This window comes from Chaetodon auriga, chromosome 12 (assembly GCF_051107435.1).
Source record: "Chaetodon auriga isolate fChaAug3 chromosome 12, fChaAug3.hap1, whole genome shotgun sequence".
NCBI lineage: Eukaryota > Metazoa > Chordata > Actinopteri > Chaetodontiformes > Chaetodontidae > Chaetodon > Chaetodon auriga.
This window is the reverse complement of record NC_135085.1, coordinates 13028766-13050090: the sequence shown is the minus strand read 5'-3', so window position 1 is coordinate 13050090 and position 21325 is coordinate 13028766. Positions and strand designations below refer to the sequence as shown.

The following is a 21325-nucleotide window of genomic DNA, read 5'->3' as shown; positions in this document are numbered from 1 at the left end:
CTGAACTTCATGACCACACTGTGAAGTTAGATGGCATCCCTTTAAATCTGACTTGCAGTTTTTTAGCGGGTGTCCAGAGGCCTTTGAGTGACATCTCAATGAAGAGCATTGGAATGAGGATACTATCTGACTGGATGTGGATGATATTGGATTGCCCAGTTCTCCCCGTGGAAGTTTTTATTTTTAGTATTTAAACATGAAGACTAATAATAATAATAATAATAAGAAGAAGAAGAAGAAGAAGAAGAAGAAGAAGAAGCCGTTGTTATAAAAGGTTTTGTGCAGGTTGAATATTAGTCTACTAACCTGTCTGGCCGGTTCAAAACACGTGGTAATATTCATATATTCAAGGACAGTTTTTGTCGTTTGCTTTTTATTTCACTAAGCCAACAAGCGCACTGCTCTCCCCATTCTTCAGATGCTATTGTTATATATATGATGGAATTTATTTATGCTGCGATGAAGTTATACTTCCGGGCTACAGATTTCTGTTAGTCACAAATGGAGGAAATTCAGTGGTTTTGGTGGTTTTCTCTTAAGACACTTTCACACCACGTTTCAGGAGGATCCCGGTGACTGTTCACACAGACACGTGGATCACAGCTAAAAATATTAACGCCTCCTTGTTAAAACTGAGTTAATACTCGATCACAGTGAATGAAAAAGAGACACCTGCCAAAGAGACACGCGATGACCCGCGTTCAAACGTGCACACGAAGGCAGCTCGAATAATGACTGACACGTTAAAACGAGCCGGCAAGCCGCCTTTAATTGATGGGAAACTGGCGAGCCAGGCTGCTGTGACCGCGAGTAACCTCCCTGACGTCCCCGCTGCCCCAAGCACGCGCCACCTCCAGTCCTCCAATCACTGACAGAGACATGTCCTGACGTCATTCAATCGCTTCCGGGCTGATAGGACTGTCCCGGCAATGTTCAGATTTACAATTTTACTCAATTTTATATTCATTTTGTAACAGACTTGCAGTTGTGTTTCATAACCAAATACACGGCGTAAATAGAGTTTATTAATATCATGTCAGCGCTCTGGTCACGAGGATAAATAGGTTTGATCCAGCCGCAGCGACTCAGGCGTAGCGGTTGAGAAGAGGTGAGAATGTATCGCTGTATGAACGGTTTGCAGATGTTGATGAGAGGGACTGATTGTTAGCTGTTGGCTCGCACACAGCGCGGCCCATCGCCTTTAATGTGCCATGTATCTGTGTGCAGTGCGACACATGAGCCGCGTTTGAAATGTTCAGTGGATATTGATGCATAGACGGGTTTTTACCACATCAGCAGCGGGCCGGCAGCAGCAGCACCAGTGGTTGGCCAAAGCGCTAAATGCTAGCTGCTAGCTTTTAGCTTTGCTAGCTGCTAGCGCGTCTTCAAGCTGGCTGCTAATGGCTAATGTTGATGCTGCTAGCCTTTTATAGCTTCAGACACGCACCCTTTAGAGGGAAAAATGATGCTGATGTCAGCCGATTACAATGAAAACGATCTGATTACTCAGGCTTTGATAGCATCACACATGCTGTAATATAACTGTGTGCAGGTTATCGCCACAGCAGTGTGTTATCATCCAATGTTGATAGCGACTATCTTAACCAAGGACACACAAATGGATGCGACACCGGATCGAGAGTTTCACACAAGGCGAATAACACAGGGGAATTGTGGATAGCGTGAATAACATTCCGATAAGTAAAAATATATAGCCGAGGGTAAATGAAAAGGTTACGCGTTATCTGATTCAGCCGTGTAAACGATAAGATGGAGAAAGATCGAGATCACAGAGGGAGAGGTTGTAATGTAGCATCATCGTGCCGTCCTGGCTCTGCGGATAAAACACATTCCCCGTCAAATTATAGCCAGATAAATTCATTACGGATAATTAGGCTGCAGCCTGTAGTGCTCACGGAAATGCTGTCTCCATCTGAAGCGTTTATCTCTACAATCAAATATGTCGGTTAAAATTCCTGCCCTTGAGTTATTCAGATAAGTGAGTAGATGTGCTTGTTGGGACATATTACTGCAGCTATGGCTCAGCTGGATGCGGATGTAGTGAACACACGTTACTTTACATGCAAAAAGCACCTGATGTGTGTTACATGCCGGCTGCTTTCTTCCCACAGCTTTGTCTTTGCTTGATCATGTGTCACCTTGTTGAAATGCTACCCCAGGAGCAGGTGTGTCTGCTTCATTCAAAGGAGAGTACACAGTGGCCGTACTTGTATTTCAAGTGTCACCCTGCCTTTGACTTCTTTAATGCAGCAGACTGTGTCAGTTGATTGTGGTGTGTGAGTGGCTGCAAAACAGGTGAGGCGTGTTCACCTGGGAGGCTGATCTCTTTGTGAAATGTGTCATTAGATAATTACTTGAGTGTACTTGCTGTTTGGGTTGGAGCTGAGCTGGCGCTTTGCTTTCTCACGGCACCCTTCAGTACATTTAAAATGACATTGGCTTCTTTTGAGGAGCTTCGGTGTATAAATATACAATGATAAGAGATATGGGCACTTTTGATATGATAGTTTTTTTTTTTAGCTCTGAGGTGTGAGCTCATGTGGTTTTCATTCAAGTATCCAGATGAGGAAGTTTGGAGCACTTGCATAAACAGCGATGTGCACACACTAACAGATTCTTGCCTCACAGTCAGGTGATGGGTCAGTCTGAAAAGTCAGCTTTTGGAGGCCAACATGGCTCAGGTCAAACAAAACTCCACATCTGTGCTCTGACACGCTTTTGACTGCAGATGGTTGGATAACTTCATAGCGAGGGTTAGGGTTAGCGATGTAGACGGAGAGAACATGACATCTTATCAGTTACTGCATTTGAATTAATGCCTCTGATCATTAAGGAATGCATAAGAATAAGATGTGTCCTCTGACTGATCTACAAATCAGACTTTTACAGAGACATTTGCAGCTTGGTGTAGCACATCTCATCATTTTTTTGGTGATTCTCTTCCTTTCTTGCCTGTGTTTTTACGATTTGAACAGATTTTCTCGGTAGAAACGGTGTCGAATCTTGCAAGAATATGATTTCAACAGTTCAATAATATGAAAAATGTTAGGAATAGCAGTGAATTTGAACACAGTTGCTCTATTTCTGCCTTTTACAGTTATGTTTTCATGATCAAATTCCACGGTTCCCTCCGTGTTTCCTGTTTTGTGGAGGTCACAGCACCTTAACATAGACATGCTACTCTGAATTTATAATAAGCTCCTGCAGTGTAATGTTTTACTGACCATGGTATCACAGTCCTTACTGAAGCAGAGGAACGTGATGCAGTGCAGGTGAGCAGTATTGAGGTGGCCTCGCTGGCTCTTACATGCACCCACTCTGTGTTTGCACAAGGCCAGCAGCAGCCCACCTCATTGCTCAGTGTCACATTCTTCTCAGTGTTCTTACATTAGCTGTTCAGGCTACGCTAACCTCCCATGTGACCTCAGGACTTCTCCTTCTAATCTGCAGAATGAGTCACTGCCGCCAGTTCCGGCGTGCTCGGGCTCAGTGGCCACAAGGCTACACTGCAAATTACACTCTGGCCCTAAGGATACACTAGAAATAGCTGAGCTCTCCAGGAGACGGCCGGAGTTGATCCAGTGGCTTTTGTGGTACAGCCAAGCAAGTGAGAGCATAACGAGTGTAGCACATGGTACAATACTGCATTTGCAAGTGTTATTGTGTCTTTTGGTTTAAGTTGCAGAGTAGCGGTGGGGCATAGAAGTTTATACGTCCAGAAAATGAGTGAGGCAATGCTTCAAAACAACCCCAGCTTGATTCAGCTGTATGTATTAGAAAGATAACTATAGTCTAATTTTGGCTACAAATTGCTTATTTAGGCTGACAAGCAACAAAACGTACAATGACATTAAGCAGAAAAGCAGCAAATGAGGCGATTAACTTTCTATTTATCAACTACTCAATTAATTAACAAACATGTCAGCGCCGACAATGTTAAGCGTCGTAGCGTCACGCTCTCTCTTTAAGGCTCGGATCTGTGCAGCGGGGCCAGCAGATCTGGTGAAATAAATAAAGCTGACTGGGAAGCGGCCTAAGAATAGGCAGAGATGGGCTTCAGGCAAGAAAGGATTCGTTTACCAGGAGGGAATAGCTCATATTCGCTGCTTATTGACGTCTCCAAATGTGCTGATCTGTCTGTATTCAAGACTGTGCTTCTAAAATTTCATATTTGACCTCTATGTTGCAGGTGCGGTTGAGGAAAGGAACCACCGTCTCCGACCTTCAGCCTCAGCAGCGAGCCGGAATACTTGAAGGAGCAGTGACGAGTGCAGTGTATCATTGCGCTTCTGGTTTGATTCATCTCCAGCGCTGACTTCATCCTCAAAGATGAAGTTGAAGGAGGATATGAACCCAGTGCTGCTGCAGGTTTTCCGCTCTGTGGTCTGGGTCTACTCTGTCATCACGTTCATTCCCTGGTACTTCTTCTCCGGAGCCGGCAGCAACCTGGAACGAGCTCGCCGGATCAAGGCACGCTCAATCAGCGGACACCCAGCAGGGCCTTACAGGGCCATCAACAACCAGGACAAGCTGGTGGCATGGATGCACCCCGGCGTGGACACCCTGGACAAAATGTTCGAATACGCTGCAGTGAAGTATCCCGAGAGGGACTGTCTGGGCACCAGGGAGGTGCTCAGTGAGGAGGACGAGCTCCAGCCTAACGGAAAGGTCTTCAAGAAGGTGAGAGACGCTGACCTGTTCCTCTCACGCACACACTTGTTTCATTATTCTGTGAAATGGCTGGTCTGTCGTCAGGAGCGAGGATGTAGACAGTGGGTGGCGCCGCTCATCACAGTCAGGCTTAGAACTGTATAAGTTTCAGATGAATTTGTGTCATTACAGGAAGTTTGCTTGTGTCTGTGAGGCTGACGGCGCAGTCTGCCACTGTGCACAGTGTGAGGAGTGTGGGTGGAGGAGCAGCAGTGTCTCTGGTCCTTTGCCTCACAGCTGACAGCCTCCTCATTAACACCTGCATAGCTGCCAAAGCCCTGCAGAGGGCGCTGGCTGACTGCATGTGAATTATGATGTTGCATGAGTGACAGCGGACGTCTTTCAGATTCAGCAGTGTCGGTTTGTTGTTACCCTTTTATACAATCCTGATTCCAAAGAAGTTGTTTGTGTGTCGTCTGCAGGTTATCCTCGGGGACTATAACTGGCTGACGTACGAGGAAGCCTACCATGCGGCAAAGTGCTTTGGCAGCGGTCTGGCAGCTCTGGGCCAGAGGCCCCAGTGTAACATCGCCATCTTCTGTGAGACCAGAGCCGAGTGGATCATGGCAGCTCAAGCCTGCTTCATGTTCAATTTCCCACGTGAGTGACAGACAGACGCTCGTGTATTCAGACATTCTTGGACAGCTTGACTGACCAACTGCATTTGAATTTGCCAGTTGTGACCCTGTACGCCACCCTCGGACCCACGGCCATCGCCCATGGCCTGAACGAGACCGAGGTCACGCACATCATCACAAGCAAAGACCTGCTTCAGAGCCGTCTCAAGGTACCAGCTTTGCCTCATCTGCTTCTGTCATGTCGGCCGTGTTAAACAAGGCTCTGCACTTCGATGTGTCACCGAATTACAGGCCGTTTATTGTGTGTAACATCAGGACTTGATTAAAGCTGAGCTCTATTTGCGTAATTACTTGTTCCTCTCACTTGCTCTTCCCCCTCCCACACCCGACTCCACGTCGCAGGCCATTCTGTGCGACGTGCCGAGGCTGCAGTATGTGATCGTGGTGGACAGCAAGCCTACCACCTTGCCGAACATCCCCAGAGGCATCACCATCTACAACATGGACGCTGTGAAGGACATGGGATCCAAGCCCGACAACAGTGAGCATTTGTGCAGTGTGATTAAAAAGGTTTCTAATTTTGTCGGGCGAATGGAAGGACGCTGATGGAGGCTTAACACAAAGCCGACACCCTGATGTGTAATTGGAGTGATGTGCCGCGTGTGACAGTCAGCCAGAGGTCGACTTTTTAGGAAAATGAGGGGGAAAAAGTGATGTTTGTGCTCCAACTGTCACTTTAACAATGCTTGTACTTTTCCTTTTACAGTATTTGATGAAGAAAACGTGAATAATTATGTGAAATATTAATGTTCTTAGTGCAGACATGTCTTCATAACAACTTATTAGTACAGCTGATAATGTGTATATTGGTGTGTGATCCATTTCCGCTCTAACCATCAACCCTCCACTCCTCTGTCTCTGCCGCAGAAGTGAACCGCAGACAGCCAGAGCCCTCGGACATCGCCGTCATCATGTACACCAGCGGCTCCACCGGCATCCCCAAGGGTGTCATGATATCCCATGGCAACATCATTGCTGGAATCACTGGCATGGCTGAGCGAATTCCTGACCTCAAGTATGAGAATATTAGAGACACTCCCCGTCCTCTTTGTCTCGAGCTCTGCAACTTTCACTGTCCTGTCTGTGTCCTCTCCCGTGTCTGCCGTGGATGTTAAGCTGCTGTTATTTCTGTGCCGACAGTGAAACAGACACCTACATCGGCTACCTGCCACTGGCGCACGTTCTAGAACTGAGCGCCGAACTGGTGTGCATCTCACATGGCTGCCGCATCGGCTACTCTTCCCCTCAGACTCTAGCCGACCAGGTCAGTGTATTAAAGCACACACACACACAAATACACCTTCAGACCAGCAGGTTTTTGTTGCAGTCTGTTGTCAGGTTTCCATCCACAGGTTTTTACGTGCATTTATAATTAAGCCTTAAAAAAACACCACCAAAATAATGCAAGAAGGTCGCTCGTGTGTGATCTACCTTCATTCCAGCCCTGGATCATTCGGTCACTGAGAGCTGACCAGTTGTTATGTCATTTTCACAGTCCACCAAGATAAAGAAGGGCAGTAAAGGGGATACCAGCGTGCTGAAACCAACGCTCATGGCTGCTGTACCAGTAAGTGTTTTCATCTCTGCACAAATCCATCAGTCCAGTTTGATCCGAAATATCTCTTCTCATAACATTATCTACCACACCACAGTCACAGTCAGTGCTGCTGTAACCACCAATCAATATCTGCGACAAGTCCGTCCCTAGCTGCCTGCTATGACAGGAAACACACGAATGTGCTGAAGCGAATAGCGCTCCACTAGCCGGTTCATGGGAACTTTTAACGGAGGGTTTTCCCGCCTGATGGCGTGCAGGAAATCATGGATCGAATCTACAAGAATGTGATGACCAAAGTGGAGGAGATGAGCAAATTCCAGAAGACGCTCTTTGTGCTGGCTTACAACTACAAGATGGAGCAGATCTCCAAGGGCTACACCACGCCTCTGTGTGACAGGTAACGCGCATACTACCGTGTAGATGAGCGGAGGCTTCGGTAAAGACCTCTGTTAGCACATGGCTAATCATGACCTATTGCAAATTCTTGTTTAGTGTGGAATTATTCTCTAACGTGTGTGAATCATTGCTCAGCATTGATTGGGATATTGTGTTTGCACAGAACATTCTTCAGCAAAGTCAATATCTGGATGCCATGTGGATTTATTGCTCACTTTATAATGGTCTGAATGGCTTTGTTGGAGTTGTTGTTGTTGGAGTCTCCTCCACCCCTCTCTCATCGTCTCCATATTCTTCGTTTGTCATCCCCCTCCTTCCCCTCAGTCTGGTGTTCAAAAGGGTGCGTGCACTCTTGGGAGGGAACACGCGTGTGCTGCTTTCTGGCGGGGCTCCGCTCTCGGCTGCCACGCAGCGCTTCATGAACATCTGCCTGTGCTGCCCCGTGGGGCAAGGCTACGGCCTGACGGAGACCTGTGGAGCTGGCACCATCAGTGAGAGTAAGACAATGGCTTCCTTGGAGGGAGGAAGGCGGGAGATGGGATACAGCAGTTTGTTTTTGCTGCCCTGTGGGAAATTAAGAGAGGAAATAAAAGCATAATGAATATGATTTGTGGTTGTTTACCAAGACTTTTCCACTGTTTCAGTGTGGGACTACAGCACAGGACGGGTGGGTGCTCCGCTGGTTTGCTCTGAGATCACGCTCAAGGACTGGGAGGAGGGTGAGTCAAATGGCAACATCCCAGCTTTCGAGAAACAAACGCGCTCTTTCTAATCAAGTTTGCTCTCCTCCAGGCGGTTACTACAGCACAGACAAGCCCAACCCACGGGGGGAAATTCTGATCGGCGGTCCCAACGTAACGATGGGCTACTACAAGAATACAACCCAGAACTGTGACGACTTTTTTGTGGATGAGAAGGGCCAGCGGTGGTTCTGTACCGGAGACATTGGCGAGTTCCACCCTGACGGATGCCTCAAGATCATCGGTAAGAGTTCCACCGACTAGTGTGCGTGTTTGTGTGGCACAAGTGTTGAATCTATTGGGATTGTGACGTGTGCTCTCTTTCAAACAGATCGTAAGAAGGACCTGGTGAAATTGCAGGCAGGCGAGTACGTCTCGCTTGGAAAAGTGGAGGCTGTTCTGAAGAACTGTGCACTCATAGACAACATCTGTGCCTATGCCAACAGGTAGAGTCCTGCACACACGCCCTCTGAAACGGTCTCTCCCAGACTTCATTTCAGCCATTCAATGATTTTCCTTTAACCATGGCTTCATTTCTTTCTCCCTCGTGGTGAAAAAGCGAAACTCGTGGACTCTTTTGTGCTCATTCCTCAGTGACCAGTCGTACGTGATCAGCTTTGTGGTGCCGAACCACAAGCAGCTGATGGCGCTGGCGGAGCAGAAGCAGGTGAAGGGCACGTGGGAGGAGATCTGCAACAACCCCCAGATGGAGAAAGAGGTCCTCCGCATCATTACTGAGGCTGCTATCTCAGGTAGGCTTTTCGTGATCTGTTCGCTCAGAGGAGTAGGTACAGAATTCCAGATGTCATTTCCTATTCTTTGGTAAAAAGCCTGTCTTCGCTTACATTCACCCTACTTATGCAGAAACTGTGCAATTAAAGCGGTGCAACCGGTGGCACGCTCTCTGTCAAGTTATCAGCTCAGATGTGCTGCGATGGCGTCTGCCTTGTGCCTGACTTGCACTCTCATTACTCACTGTTTTTGTCACTCTGACTTGTGATTCTGGTCTCCCCCCCCCCCCCAACCAGCAAAACTGGAGCGATTTGAGATCCCCAGGAAGATCCGTCTGAGCGCCGAGCCGTGGACACCGGAGACTGGTTTGGTCACCGACGCGTTCAAACTGAAGCGCAAGGAGCTCAAAACACACTACCAGGAAGACATTGAGAGGATGTACGGCGGCAAATAACACACAGACACACTCCCAACAACACAAATATATACTTGCATACACACACACACATGGAGCTCAGAAGCCACAACAAGGACTACTCTGAGAGGAGTTACACTTTAGATACGGATAACACATACATGCACACATGAAGCATCTCATGCACCTCCTCCTTGGCTTCCCTGCGACCAGCTTCGATCAAAGGAGGGGGGGAAAAAAAAAAAAAAAACTTCTAGCTTAGTGCTCTCTGTCAAGACCAAGACTAGGCAGAAGGTCCCTTCAGACATTTGAACCAGGCAAGATGCACACGGTGCAGCGGCACTCACCGCTCCTCTCTCTCACGGACCTAGCCCTTTGGGTTGCTATGACAACCGCAGGGGGCACAGGAAAGCAGACGTGCGCACGGCTGGAAGCGAAACAAACGTCAGGCCAGATGTGTCGGGATCAATGTCAGCGCGCCCTCTCGGTTGCTTCTCTTCCTCCTCGCCCTGCTCTCTGGAGCCTTCTCCCAGTTCAGCATGGTCGTGGACTGGCGGTGCAGATACCTGGCAGGGAAACGGGGGCAGCATGAGCCCGATAGAAGGATCCCTCCTGGGCTTTAAGTAACATTCAGGTTGGAATCTATGCAGGGATCTCTATTATCGTTTTTTTTTTTTGTTTTTTTTACCTGTGTCACTATGTTTCCTTCACATTTGGATTGTTAGCTTTGAAGCCCATCTGGTGTGTGTGTGTGTGTGTGTGTGTGTGTGTGTGTGTGTGTGTGTGTGTGTGTGTGTGTGTGTGTGTGTGTGTGTAGAGCCACGAGAGATTGAGCATTATAAAAAATACCTTTTCTTACTGTTACTGTGTGGGTGCATTATTCTGAGGGGTTTTTTTTTTTTCTGAGGTTCTTTATCCTGTTTTTGTATTGCCAATTTGTTTACGCTAATTGTATTTTAATGAGCTTTGTTTACATGTTTTTTTTTTCGTCCTCTTCTCCCCTTATTTGCCTGCGTCCCAAAGTTTGTACCATTTTGAGTGTGTGTTTACTGACTTGACTTGTCGAAGCGATTCAGTCTTCATTCCCCTCTGCTTTCTGCCTTTGCAGCAGGGTTAAACATCAGTTATAATCCATTGGGGAATTTTTCCATCCCTGTTCTTTTTCCCCAAACTTCATTTTTTTTCCCATATCTTCACAGGCTCTGGATGTCTCCCAGCCTGTCTCTTATTGGTTACTGTGTTGGTTAATCGACATACCGTATCCCTGCACAATCTGCCACATCTGCATTCCTCCAGTCATGACCGATGCACCGTATGGATCTCTCCAAGGGAACTCAGCCTACCGTAGAAAATATAGTTAGCCTTTCATTGGTCGCTTTCCCACTTACTTCTCGGTGCAACTGTACATGTTTATCCTTTTATTCCGTAGGTCTAGTTACTGTTATTTTCTCTTTTCCTTTTTTTTTTTTACTTCTGAATATGAAATACAACATGAATGTGCAATATTTATACACAAATTTTAAAGTAAAGTATGTAGGAAGGTAAAACGCACATAGAGCAGCCACTCCATAGTGTATGAATGTTTAGGCATCAACTTCAGCGCATATTGGAAGACCTGCAGGAACCGAAGAAGAGGAAGATGGTAGAGAGACACTGATAGGGAAGTCGAGATGTAGCCCGTTTGAACGCGCCGTGCTAAACAATGTCATGTTTTTTAATAAGACTGTAAAGTGGAAATCGAATATTTGGCATTCTAGAAATTGCATGATGAAAAACGTGCAACTTTACCAAAGCACTCTAATATATATATATTTATATATATATATGAGAAAGAAATGAGAGTCAGAGGACTGAAGAAGCTCCTTCTTATTTAATAGTGAGCATATAGAGTAAGCTCACGTGACCTCATAGAGTGCGAGTAACATTTCTGTATTTTCAAATTGGTTCATGTGTATGATACTGTATGTGCAATGTATATAAAAAAGGGTCTACAGTGCTTCAGATTGCTGTCAACTGCCATTTATTTGAACTCACGCGTAACATGTAGGTGAATTACTGTAGGTTTTCAGATCGGTGATGTTCTCTGAATGGCATCAGTACGAGGGACACCCTTGCTTCAGTCTTCTCTTTATGGGCAAAAGATTAAACAGTGTTTGGGCGGTGGTCCTTTGTAAGGACGACACCTGTCCCACATTCACTGAAGACATTTTAGAGTTAATTAAAGGTACAGACATGTACTCTACTATTATCAGGCTACTAGCTCAACGCAGAGGGGTTATTTTAGCATGTTAAGATATGACAGTACTGTCACTCCTCCCTTCCTGGTTTTTTTAAAACGTGTCTCCTGACCTTTCAGTGGAAAGTCAGTAGCTTCCTGTGCTGTTTGCTGCTTTCCCTCTGCCTGGCTAGAGGCAGCTAGTTGCCTTGTGACACACACGAGCTGTCTTCAGGGGTCTTACGAATGTGAAGCGCTCCCCATGATTTGTTGATAGCACACATGCCGTGACATCCATTTGTACATCCGACAACGGCACAAGAAGACAGCGGGCGGTGCAAAGATGACTTTCACACTCCTGTTGTCATCGCTCGCATTGTAAATAAGTTGAGAGGGGGGGGGGGGATCAATGATCAAAGTTAATTCAAACTACCAATAATTGTACAGGTGAAAGTGTCCTGTTGACATTTAATAATCTTTGTTACTGACCTTTTTTTTTGGGGGGGGGGGGGTGTCTCCTCCTTGTTTTGTGTGGTTAAGTAGCCCTGCAAGTGGGGCGATTTGCAAGTGTCTCCTTCCTTTATTTATTTGTGATTTGGCCTTGAAAACCATGTAATGAAATAAAAGAGTTTGTGTTGTAATCCCTGCTGCCACTGCTTTCTGTGCTTTTGACATGTGCTGCTGTGTTCAACACCTGAACGCAATCTGTGAGGCACAACGTGCGACTGATCCAATCAGCGGCTTGATCAGAAGCATCCTGAGACCAGAGTTTCTATGGCAACGAAGGCCAGTGTGCCCGTGCATGTGTGTGTGTGAGTGTGAGTGTGAGTGACGGTGGTTTGTGTGGTGAGGCGACGCAAATGGAACATGCAGTTCTGGGAGTCAACCTTCAATCAGAGCTAGTAAACAAAGGATTGTTTTCTTTCAGTATTTTTCACGACACGTTGGATCAAAGACATGTGGAATCATTGGATTAAAGGAAGAAACATGCGTGAGTGTGTGTGTGTGTGTGTGTGTGTGTGCGTGTGCGCGCGCGTCTGCAGCAGGGAGGGTTCATTGCATTAGTGGTTCATCTGCCCATTTTTCAGTTAGTCAGAAATTAATTTCAGTCATAAATTAGAGAAGAATGCCCCTCACAGTTTCTCAGAGCCCAGGTTGACATATTGAATAAGCTTGTTTTTGTCTGACCAAGGTCCAAAACAACCCACAACAATATTTTTATTATCATAAAGCATGAAAAAAACATAAATATTAACATTTGAAAAGCTTGAACGAGATAATTCTTGTTTCTTCCAAAAAAAAAAAGAAAAAAAAAAGTCATATTTATCAGAATTGAACAGAACCTACTTTCCCTTTACTAGTGGATTAATGGACTAATTCTTTCAGCTGTGATCAGCAAAACTCGTGGAGCAGGTCATTATGTTCCACTCCCTGTGGGGACACTGTGAGCCTGCAGCTGACTTTGGTCCCACTTTGAGTCATTTGATTTGTTGTCATAATCTGCTTCACAGCTTTATAGTATTTACAGTTGTACAACACATCATGAGCATAGAAATAGCCAATAAATGCTCCACTTGAGCTTGTAATACACATCCTAATGTATAGAAAGTACCGGACAGAACGCGGCTGGTTAAAGTTCCTCGTGGTGGTTCCGTCTGCTCTGCGTTTTTATTTAAAATAAAACAGTAGCTACAAGACCACAGAGAGATGAGTGATTCTTCTAACCCCCCCTCCTCCTCTCTACTCCCTCCATCCAACCCTATGGGACCGGAGAGTGCGTCAGAGGCATAATGCTCCCTTCATTAGCCCAGTGATTCTGACGCAGACACACACACACACACACAGAATGTCTCTACCACAAGACAACAACAACAGCAGAAGCAGCAGGAACTGTGAAGGACATCTTCCCTATTGTATGAATGTGGTTTGTGTGTGTGTGTGTCTGTGAGTGTGCCTTTCTTTGCTCTCTGACACTTTATTCCAACTTTTTCTTTCTCCGACTCTCTCTCCGACTCCCTCGCTTGCTCCCTCTTCCTGTCTACTTATGACTCAGAAGTGCGCAAAAAAACTTTAATCTGTGTTTGTGCTTTATGCGCACACTCTAGTGTGAGCCAATAAGCCATGCTGGAGTTTGCCAAAGGATGAGCAGAGCTGAACTGGAGCTGCCTCATAACTCTGGAGAGGTGGGTGGTGGCTGAAGAAAACTGAGAATAATTACATCTGAGGCTGAACGGTGGTGGCACAGCGAGGACTGGGAGTCAGATAAGACACACTGAGGTGTGTGGATAGGCTTGATGAGGAAAGGATGAGCTGCCCTCTTTTTCTTTCTGCTGCCCTTTCTTTAGAAAAATGCAACTTTTGTGTCTAAATTGTGTCTAAAGTAGCTCCTTAAGCATGTTTTTTTTTTTTTTTTTGCATTAAACCCTCTAGGCAACTGAAGTGGGAGGTCCATCAGCAAACTCACACTGTGTGATAAAGCTCTGTTCATACAGACAGAACCTGAATTTAAACTGAAATCCATATTCAAAGTCTTGCAAAGATACCACGTGTTGAAATACAGTCAAAAGTAAAACATGAGACTTTTTCCTTTGATGTCCTAATGCTGCTTGGATTTCAGTATTTCACTGCATTTTAGTGTGATATGGCAGCAATTAAGCACTGGAACAAACAGATGCAAAATCTGTTCCTTTTTATTTGATGTTGTTAAAGAGGAAAAAATGTTTCATCTGACTTTGAAGCGACTTTGGGGGCGTTTAAGGAGAGCGCCGGCCACATTACCTCATCATCTAATTGGAAAGTTAGTGAATGCAATGCTCTACTTTTTGGTTGACTGTGTTTCCCATATTGTGCGGACTCCTGCTGATTTTGTTTTTGCTCATGAAGTGTCAAGCTGACCTTTGGCTGCGCTCGGCTAACGCAGGCTGTGCGACACCAGGCACGGGCCCCGGTTTAGCTCAGCCGGGTGGTCATGATGCGAGGGCCAAGGTGGAGGTGGGAAAACGTGTGAGGTCTGGCAATGAGCTTGAGCAGAGAGAGACGCTGGGGGAAAGAGAGGAGAAGGAGGAGGGGGGTTAGGATGGAGAGTCAGAAGGAGAGGCAACCGATATGTCTCGGCGATGACTCACCAATGCTGGGTATTTATAGCATCAGGAGGGAGGGAGGCGGTGTGGGGGCGGAGGAGCGAGGGGGCAAACGGTTTGGGAGGCAGCCAGGACAGCATCATCACACCGCCGACAGGGAGTGGTGGAGGGAGAGACAGAGACCGCAGAGATAAAGCAACAGAAAAGAAGAGGGGGAAGAAAAGGGAAAGAGAGAGGGATGGTGGGAGGGACGAAGCAGAGAAGGAGGCTGGAAAACAGGCAAAGTGGAGAAGGGGAGGGGAGGGTGGGGTGGATGAATGAGACTGAACATAATGGAGAGATGAGAGGATGAGCTGTGAAGAAGAGGAGGGGAGACAAAAATAGAGCAGCATTGGCATTAGAAAGAGCATATTTAAAAATCTCACATAGAAAACAGTCTGACTGGGCGTGCCACGCCGCAGAGACAACTGCTTGTTAACACAGGACACCAGGCCGTGCATAACAAGTGGATATTTTGGATTTTGAATATGAAAACAAACCTACAGTATCTCCATCTGCGTTGTTATGTGACCAACATCCTTAGACATGTACCGTCTCACATTTTGCAAATACACACACACAAACACACACACACTTCCCTGCAGCCTCAGATTCAGACACTGGCCAGATGGACTCATGCAGAGGAGGACAGGGTGCAGTGGCAGGCTTTAATGAACATAAAAATCACCTCAGCGGTTGCCTAGACACTGTACATCTTGTGTGATCAAAACCCATAAGACTGTTCCATGCACGACCAATTAGGGAGGCCAAAAAGACCAAAATCCAATTAGAGAGGCAAAAAACTATTAACTACTCGGAGTTTTACAAGACATCAATGTAATTATGGTAATTGGTTCTGTAAATATGTGCATAATTAGGGGGTTATTCAGCCGCTATTTGAATGATGACATTAACAAACGTGACTGAACTTCATGTGTTCCAGACAGATCCCTCATTTCTGACTGTACGTAATTTCCCCACATGGTGGCTTTCTGTTTCTCATTCCTCTCTCTTCATTGACAGGATTTCTTCATCAAAAACACATCCTGCCTCAGCCCCCGATGACGTCAGCCAGTGCGTCACACTGTGTCCCTCACCTTACCATAGACACACGAACATAATCGGTGCACACGTGCTTATATATACACATGGGGGTGGGGCTGGGGGGGCGCATAGGCTACTGTCGATTTGCTGAAAAGGGATGAGTCAGAACACCAAGGTGAACACTCGAAGCCATTAATAAGTACAGGGTAAAAAAAAAGAATAATAATGGGTAAAAAGAGCAAAATGAAGGTTGACAGGTTAGTGGGAGGCAGAGCTGGAAAGCAGCTGAGACTGAAGTTAAGTTGAGAAAAGACAGAAAGCAAGATCAAATAAAATGAGGTAAAGTCATCCTTTTGCAATGTTACAGCAGCACAGGGGAGAGGAATGTATCAGTAACAAAAGCAACGATATGATAAAGAGGTAAACAAGAGAAAGACTGGTTGAATTCACATTATTCTACGTAGGGAATATTGATATTGCCCAGTTTAGCATGCAATGACACACGCGTGAATTTATCAGTTTGGTGTGTGCGGTCTACTGGAAGCAGTGTTGATTGTAAAGTCTGACAGCAGCAGGAAGGAAGGACCTGCATTATCTCTCCTTCACACACAGCAGGTCATTGCTGCCCAGCACCCACTGCATTGGTTGGGACATGTTCTCCATCAGGAATGACAGCTTAACCATCATCCTCCTTTCTCCAACCACCTCCACTGGATGGTTTTAGGACCCAATCACAGTACCACCAGAACACAGACATAGCTTGTAGCAATTTTCATTTCAGGTTTGTCAGAGACAGATAAGTAACAGTGCAGTTCAAAGTCTCTTGAAATGTTTGGTGCAGCACACCCCAAACAGTCACAGGTGAGCAGAGATCCAGAAAGTGCAGGGCAAGAGACAAAAAACTGAGATATTTACTGGGGGACAGAAGAACAGACGTGACAAAGGCTGGCAGGTTGGACAACAAGAGTTCAGTCCAATAGTAATTGATGGAGAGTCTTGCATGGAAACAAAGAACAGTCTGGCACTGGGTGAGTGTGGGAGAGCAGCTTAAATACTAGACTGACTGGGAATGAATCTCAGGTGTGTGATCAGGTGAGTGAGCAGGTGGCTGGCGGGGGAGTGAGAGTGGAAAAGTACTGACTGAGCATATGAACAGATGAAGGAAAATGGCAGCAGATGAGACTCAATGTGCTGTGACATCCATTGGAAAGAAGCAAGGCACAATGGGGCTGAAATAGTGGCCTTTAATGTAGAAGGCTGAAATGTGAAAATGAGCTCAGAAGTGGAACCTGCAGCACCGAAGAGGTTCGAGCTCCAACCATAAACCTCAACGTCCCTGGTTCATGTCTATGCTACATGTCTTTCCAAAACTATCTCTCCCTTCATTTCCCGTCAAATCTAATTAAAGCGCAAAATGTTCAAAAAAAAAGCATGAATTTATACTGTACAGAAGAAACAGCAAGCCTGGGACTGTCCCAAGAAATTTAGAAACAACAATTCACCATGTCACTGGTACTTGGCAGGACACCAGTGGAAATTCCAGGAAGTTACTGCTCCTGGCCAAGAAATAGCCTTGCGTGCCACATAAAACCTGTAAAACCACGACATGTTTATACATATTCTGCTTTTGTATGAACTAAACAAACAAGATATAATGTGTTGATTGACGAGCTTCAGTGGTGCTACTGCACCATTGTGGACGGATATTGGACAGAGCCTGTGTCCCCCTGCTCCCAGGCTTTATGCTAAGCTAAGCTGAGCTAAGCTAACCAGCTGCAGCTACATGTTTTACCATGCAAAAATATGAATGGTATCAATTCTTCAACTTTGGAAGAAATCAAAAGATGACCATTAGAGGACAGATAACTCAAGTCTCATTAGTGCAGAGATATCCAGGCCTCTTCCTCTGGTCTTCTGCTGCATTCCTGTGGCATTACACGGACATGTGCCCTTTTCAAAAAGGCTACGCTTGTATAGAATCTCCACCTTCATTCCTTTCATGGTCTCCTTCAGTTTTCCTGTCTCCTCCCTGTATTGCTGAAGACAGGACAGCCTACTTCCATTTCTCCTCCTCCTCCTAATTGCTCAGACAACATATTGCAGCTTTAATCACCCCCACCTCTGTTCCCGACTGAAACCACCTGCCTCCTGAAGACAAGGACCATGCTTTAGCCACAGTAATTGGTACAAGGGGAGAGATGAGCCAGATGGGTACAGCAGAGGAGTGAAGTAATGAATGCAAGCCGCTAAGAAAATGACTATCTTCAGAAACAAAGACACTAATGGAGGAGAGGAGGATACCAACCTGTGGGGAGAGATGAAGGTGTAGGCAGATGAAAGGCTGTGAGGCAGCGTCACCATGGAGATGCTGCTTGAAAAGAAGGCGAGCCATGACAACAGGCGTGCCGTTCTCTCCCCGCCTCATGATGGGGTGATGGGAGGGGGGTGTAGAGGTAAGGAGGAGGGTATAAACAAACAAAGGAGCAGGGGCAGAACGACCACATGTTTGTTGTTTTTCTTTTTTTTTACATGACTTGGTGGAACAGCGTCTCATCTGAATGTTACACCGTTCAACGAGAAATCCAAGGTTGAAACAATCAAGTGTTCTCAGCTCTCTAACCTTGGCTCCTGGGTGAGTCACAGGTCCTTGAGCTGATAGACCATAAAAGCAAGAATCTGAACACACGCAAAAGATCAAAACACCCAGAGATGCAGTTCTGTGGGTCTGTGTGTGTGTTCGCATCTTTGCAGTTGACCGTCGGTGGGTGTATGAGAACATATGGGTGTGTGTCTTTGTGCCATTGTGACGCACACAAGGCGTTGTTAAGCTGATATTATTCTCTCCCCACCGCTTTGATTGACATGTGGATAAACAGCAGCAGTGTCCCAGCTGACTGCTGTGGGTTTAGAGACTGAAGGAGGAGGAGTGAGATAGTGGAAGACATTATACAATGATCAAGGAGATGAAATTATACAGATTGTTTCAGGGAGAGGGAGAACGAGAATAAATTTAAATCTGAAAGGCAAATGTGGACCGGGCTGAAAAATCTCATATCACTCACTCAAGAAATGTGTGTTGTGAGTTTTGGGGACTAAATATGCAACTAAATTATGTTAATCTGCAACATCCAGTTGAGGTGGAGCAGCTCGAATTCTGCAAATCAAATCCTGTGAGAAAAAGACAACAGTGCATGCATGGAAGAATGGCCAATCGCCTGCGTGCTAATTTTCAATACTCAAGAAAGAGCAATCAAATTCTACAACCACATGAAAATCATTAAACCCAATCATTAAAGGTGCAATATGTAGGAAATGGCCACCTTTCATATTCATGCGAAACAAACAGGGGGCAACATATCACCAGAGTAACTGCTAACTGCTGCTAATTGGGCCCATTAGCTAGTTGCTTAGCTCTGGGTGTTGGTGTTCGCACCACTAGCACGGGAGCTTTGGACTGCAGGAGCCCCAAAATATGAAATAAATGAAACACTAATTCTGAAAAGGTGATGTGAATAAATCATGTAAAATATACAGTACACACAGAAACAATAATGCAATAAATTAAGAGATTATTAAAACTCAACTCTAAATTGTAAAATGTTATTTTCTCATTCAGTTTTCTAAGTTCATTTTTATTTCACTACAGCAGGTTCAGTCTTGTTATACAGAAAGGCAGAGATGTAATATCCATGTCTGTGTACTGTGTTTATTTACAGCAGCACTCAGATAATTAAATCAGAGTTACTTTGAAAGTGTTGTCGCTCCAGCTAACAGGTGCTAACTGGCTTCAGTCAGAGGGGGCGGCATGGATCGTGTGGCCTTTTCTGCACATCCAACTTGGAGCAGTGGGGGAGGTTTACCTGAGGAAATGCTGCCTGTACACTGTTGTAGAATGAACTGATTTAATAAGATGATTGATTATGGGCTACTCAATATTTCTACTGATTGCTTTCATTCCATGGATTTTCTACCTCATACAGATGATATACATTTGATACAAGTCTACACTGCACACCCATGATTCTGAGGCGCTCGTGCTTTCTTTGCCATAAGAGAAGCACAACTCGAGTATCCATCGTCAACATCCAATGTTTACGTTGTGAGACCAGTATTGATTGTGCCCTAAAATGAAGAAAGAAACACGAAAAGGTTCAACAGAAGAAAAACAGACACAAACCTGCAAAAACGTGAGAGCTGAAGTTTTTTGCACAGTATTGTTCTGTGACTGGTGAGAGTCTGTTATTATCTTCCAAAGTCTTTCTGGTCAATTATCATGTGATCCACTGATTATGGTTAAATAATGATCAATTGCTGTTTTTAGTTTTGCCCTTTAGGGTTTAAGTGTATTGCAGAGAACAGCAGCTGAACTAGGAGATACAAACACTTGTGAATAAGGTGTAAAAGGATTTATTGAGATTAGTTTCAGGGCACTCTCACTCTCCACGGTCCTTGTAGTGATGACCACATCCACCTGAGATCCCCCAGATGGAGCACCTTTGGTTCCGAGTTGTGTCGAGTGCATTCAGGCCCAGTTATACTTGTTTGAAGTTTATCAAGATGTTTTGAGCAGTAGGGCAGAGCTCTCGTGAAGTTTTGAGCATGTGAGCAACAACGTGGATACATCAGAAACCCATTTGGTGCCCAGAGAGTAAACAGTGGTAGACCAGAGGCCATTGTGACTGACCTCAATGTCAGAAAGAAAACGGACAAGATGCAGACTTAGTAAACACAGTTCGTTAGTGGTAAACATAGACAAACTCTGCTCTGAGGCAGGAGACACAGCTGCATTTCCTCTTCACTGAACACATGACAAAAATATTACCAACACCTCAAAGATTCCACTATAAGAGACAGACAGACAGACAGACAGACAGACAGACAGACGGATAGAACTGAAACTAATTATCATCAATAAACAGAGAGAAATAGAGACAGAACAGGCACAGCAGCAGCAGCACTGCGTTGAAATGTTTCTGTTTCCATTGTCTGAAGTAGCAGTGTGGGTCTGTATGGAAGGACGCACACAGACAGCACATCACAAGCCCTGGAGACGAATCACGCGTTCAGCCAGTGAATCTTCCACCGCCAGGAACCTGCTGGGATTTGAGTTTAAAAACCTTGTACCATCACTCAGAATCCTCATAGTGCCCAGGGGGGGCTGACACAACAGACACACACAGGGATACATGACATCTGTCTAATTCTATTTCATTCATCAAAATGTAAAACTTAATTGGTACTGTGAAACCTAAAAAGAGATTTTATGAGGAGTTTGTTTTGCATAAAGCTGCATATTGTCACATTGATGCAGGGAGTGGTGCAAAGTAGGGAGTAAGGAGGCCTATTGGTAAATGGACTGTGTTTGTGTAGACCACTCAAAACGCTTTTACAACTGAAGTCTGCGTTCACTCATTCGCGCTCACATGGTAGCTAAGCCACCTGCTCATTATGAGCGTTATACATTCACACGCCGATGGCACAGCATCGGGTTTAGGGTTCAGTATCTTGCCCTTGTGGACTGCCGAGGCCAGGAATCGAACCTTCGGATAGGTGGACGACCGCTCTACCTCCTGAGCCACAGCCACCCCTATTGTGCTTAGGTCTAGATTTAAGGTACTTGTACTTGTGTATTTTCATTTCATACGACTTTATACTTGTACTCTGCTACATTTCAGAGGAAAATGTACATTTTGCTCCACCAGATATTTAAATTACACACACAAAATATATGATAATC

The 21325-nt window shown here is 45.4% G+C and overlaps 1 protein-coding gene across 1 annotated transcript; it reads left to right on the top strand.

The window, feature by feature from the left end:
* The first annotated feature begins 892 nt into the window (after nucleotides 1-892).
* On the top strand, nucleotides 893-12066 carry acsl3b (acyl-CoA synthetase long chain family member 3b). Its single transcript, XM_076745217.1, has 15 exons — nucleotides 893-1108; nucleotides 4211-4701; nucleotides 5154-5331; nucleotides 5409-5518; nucleotides 5712-5850; nucleotides 6237-6384; nucleotides 6510-6633; nucleotides 6865-6936; nucleotides 7185-7324; nucleotides 7648-7820; nucleotides 7968-8042; nucleotides 8116-8307; nucleotides 8395-8509; nucleotides 8658-8815; nucleotides 9092-12066. Exons 2-15 carry the CDS (start codon nucleotides 4351-4353, stop codon nucleotides 9247-9249), a joined length of 2133 nt encoding a protein of 710 aa, XP_076601332.1. The 5' UTR covers nucleotides 893-1108; nucleotides 4211-4350; the 3' UTR covers nucleotides 9250-12066.
* Nucleotides 12067-21325: the final 9259 nt, after the last annotated feature.

What these genes read in the sequence shown, in the direction of transcription:
- acsl3b (XM_076745217.1), top strand. Translation starts at nt 4,351, where the DNA reads ATGAAGTTGAAGGAGGATATGAACCCAGTGCTGCTGCAGGTTTTCCGC. An exon ending in GAGCGAATTCCTGACCTCAA is followed by an intron (nt 6,385 to 6,509) that starts GTATGAGAATAT and finishes CTGTGCCGACAG; the next exon opens with TGAAACAGACACCTACATCG. An exon ending in GCTCAAGGACTGGGAGGAGG is followed by an intron (nt 8,043 to 8,115) that starts GTGAGTCAAATG and finishes GCTCTCCTCCAG; the next exon opens with GCGGTTACTACAGCACAGAC.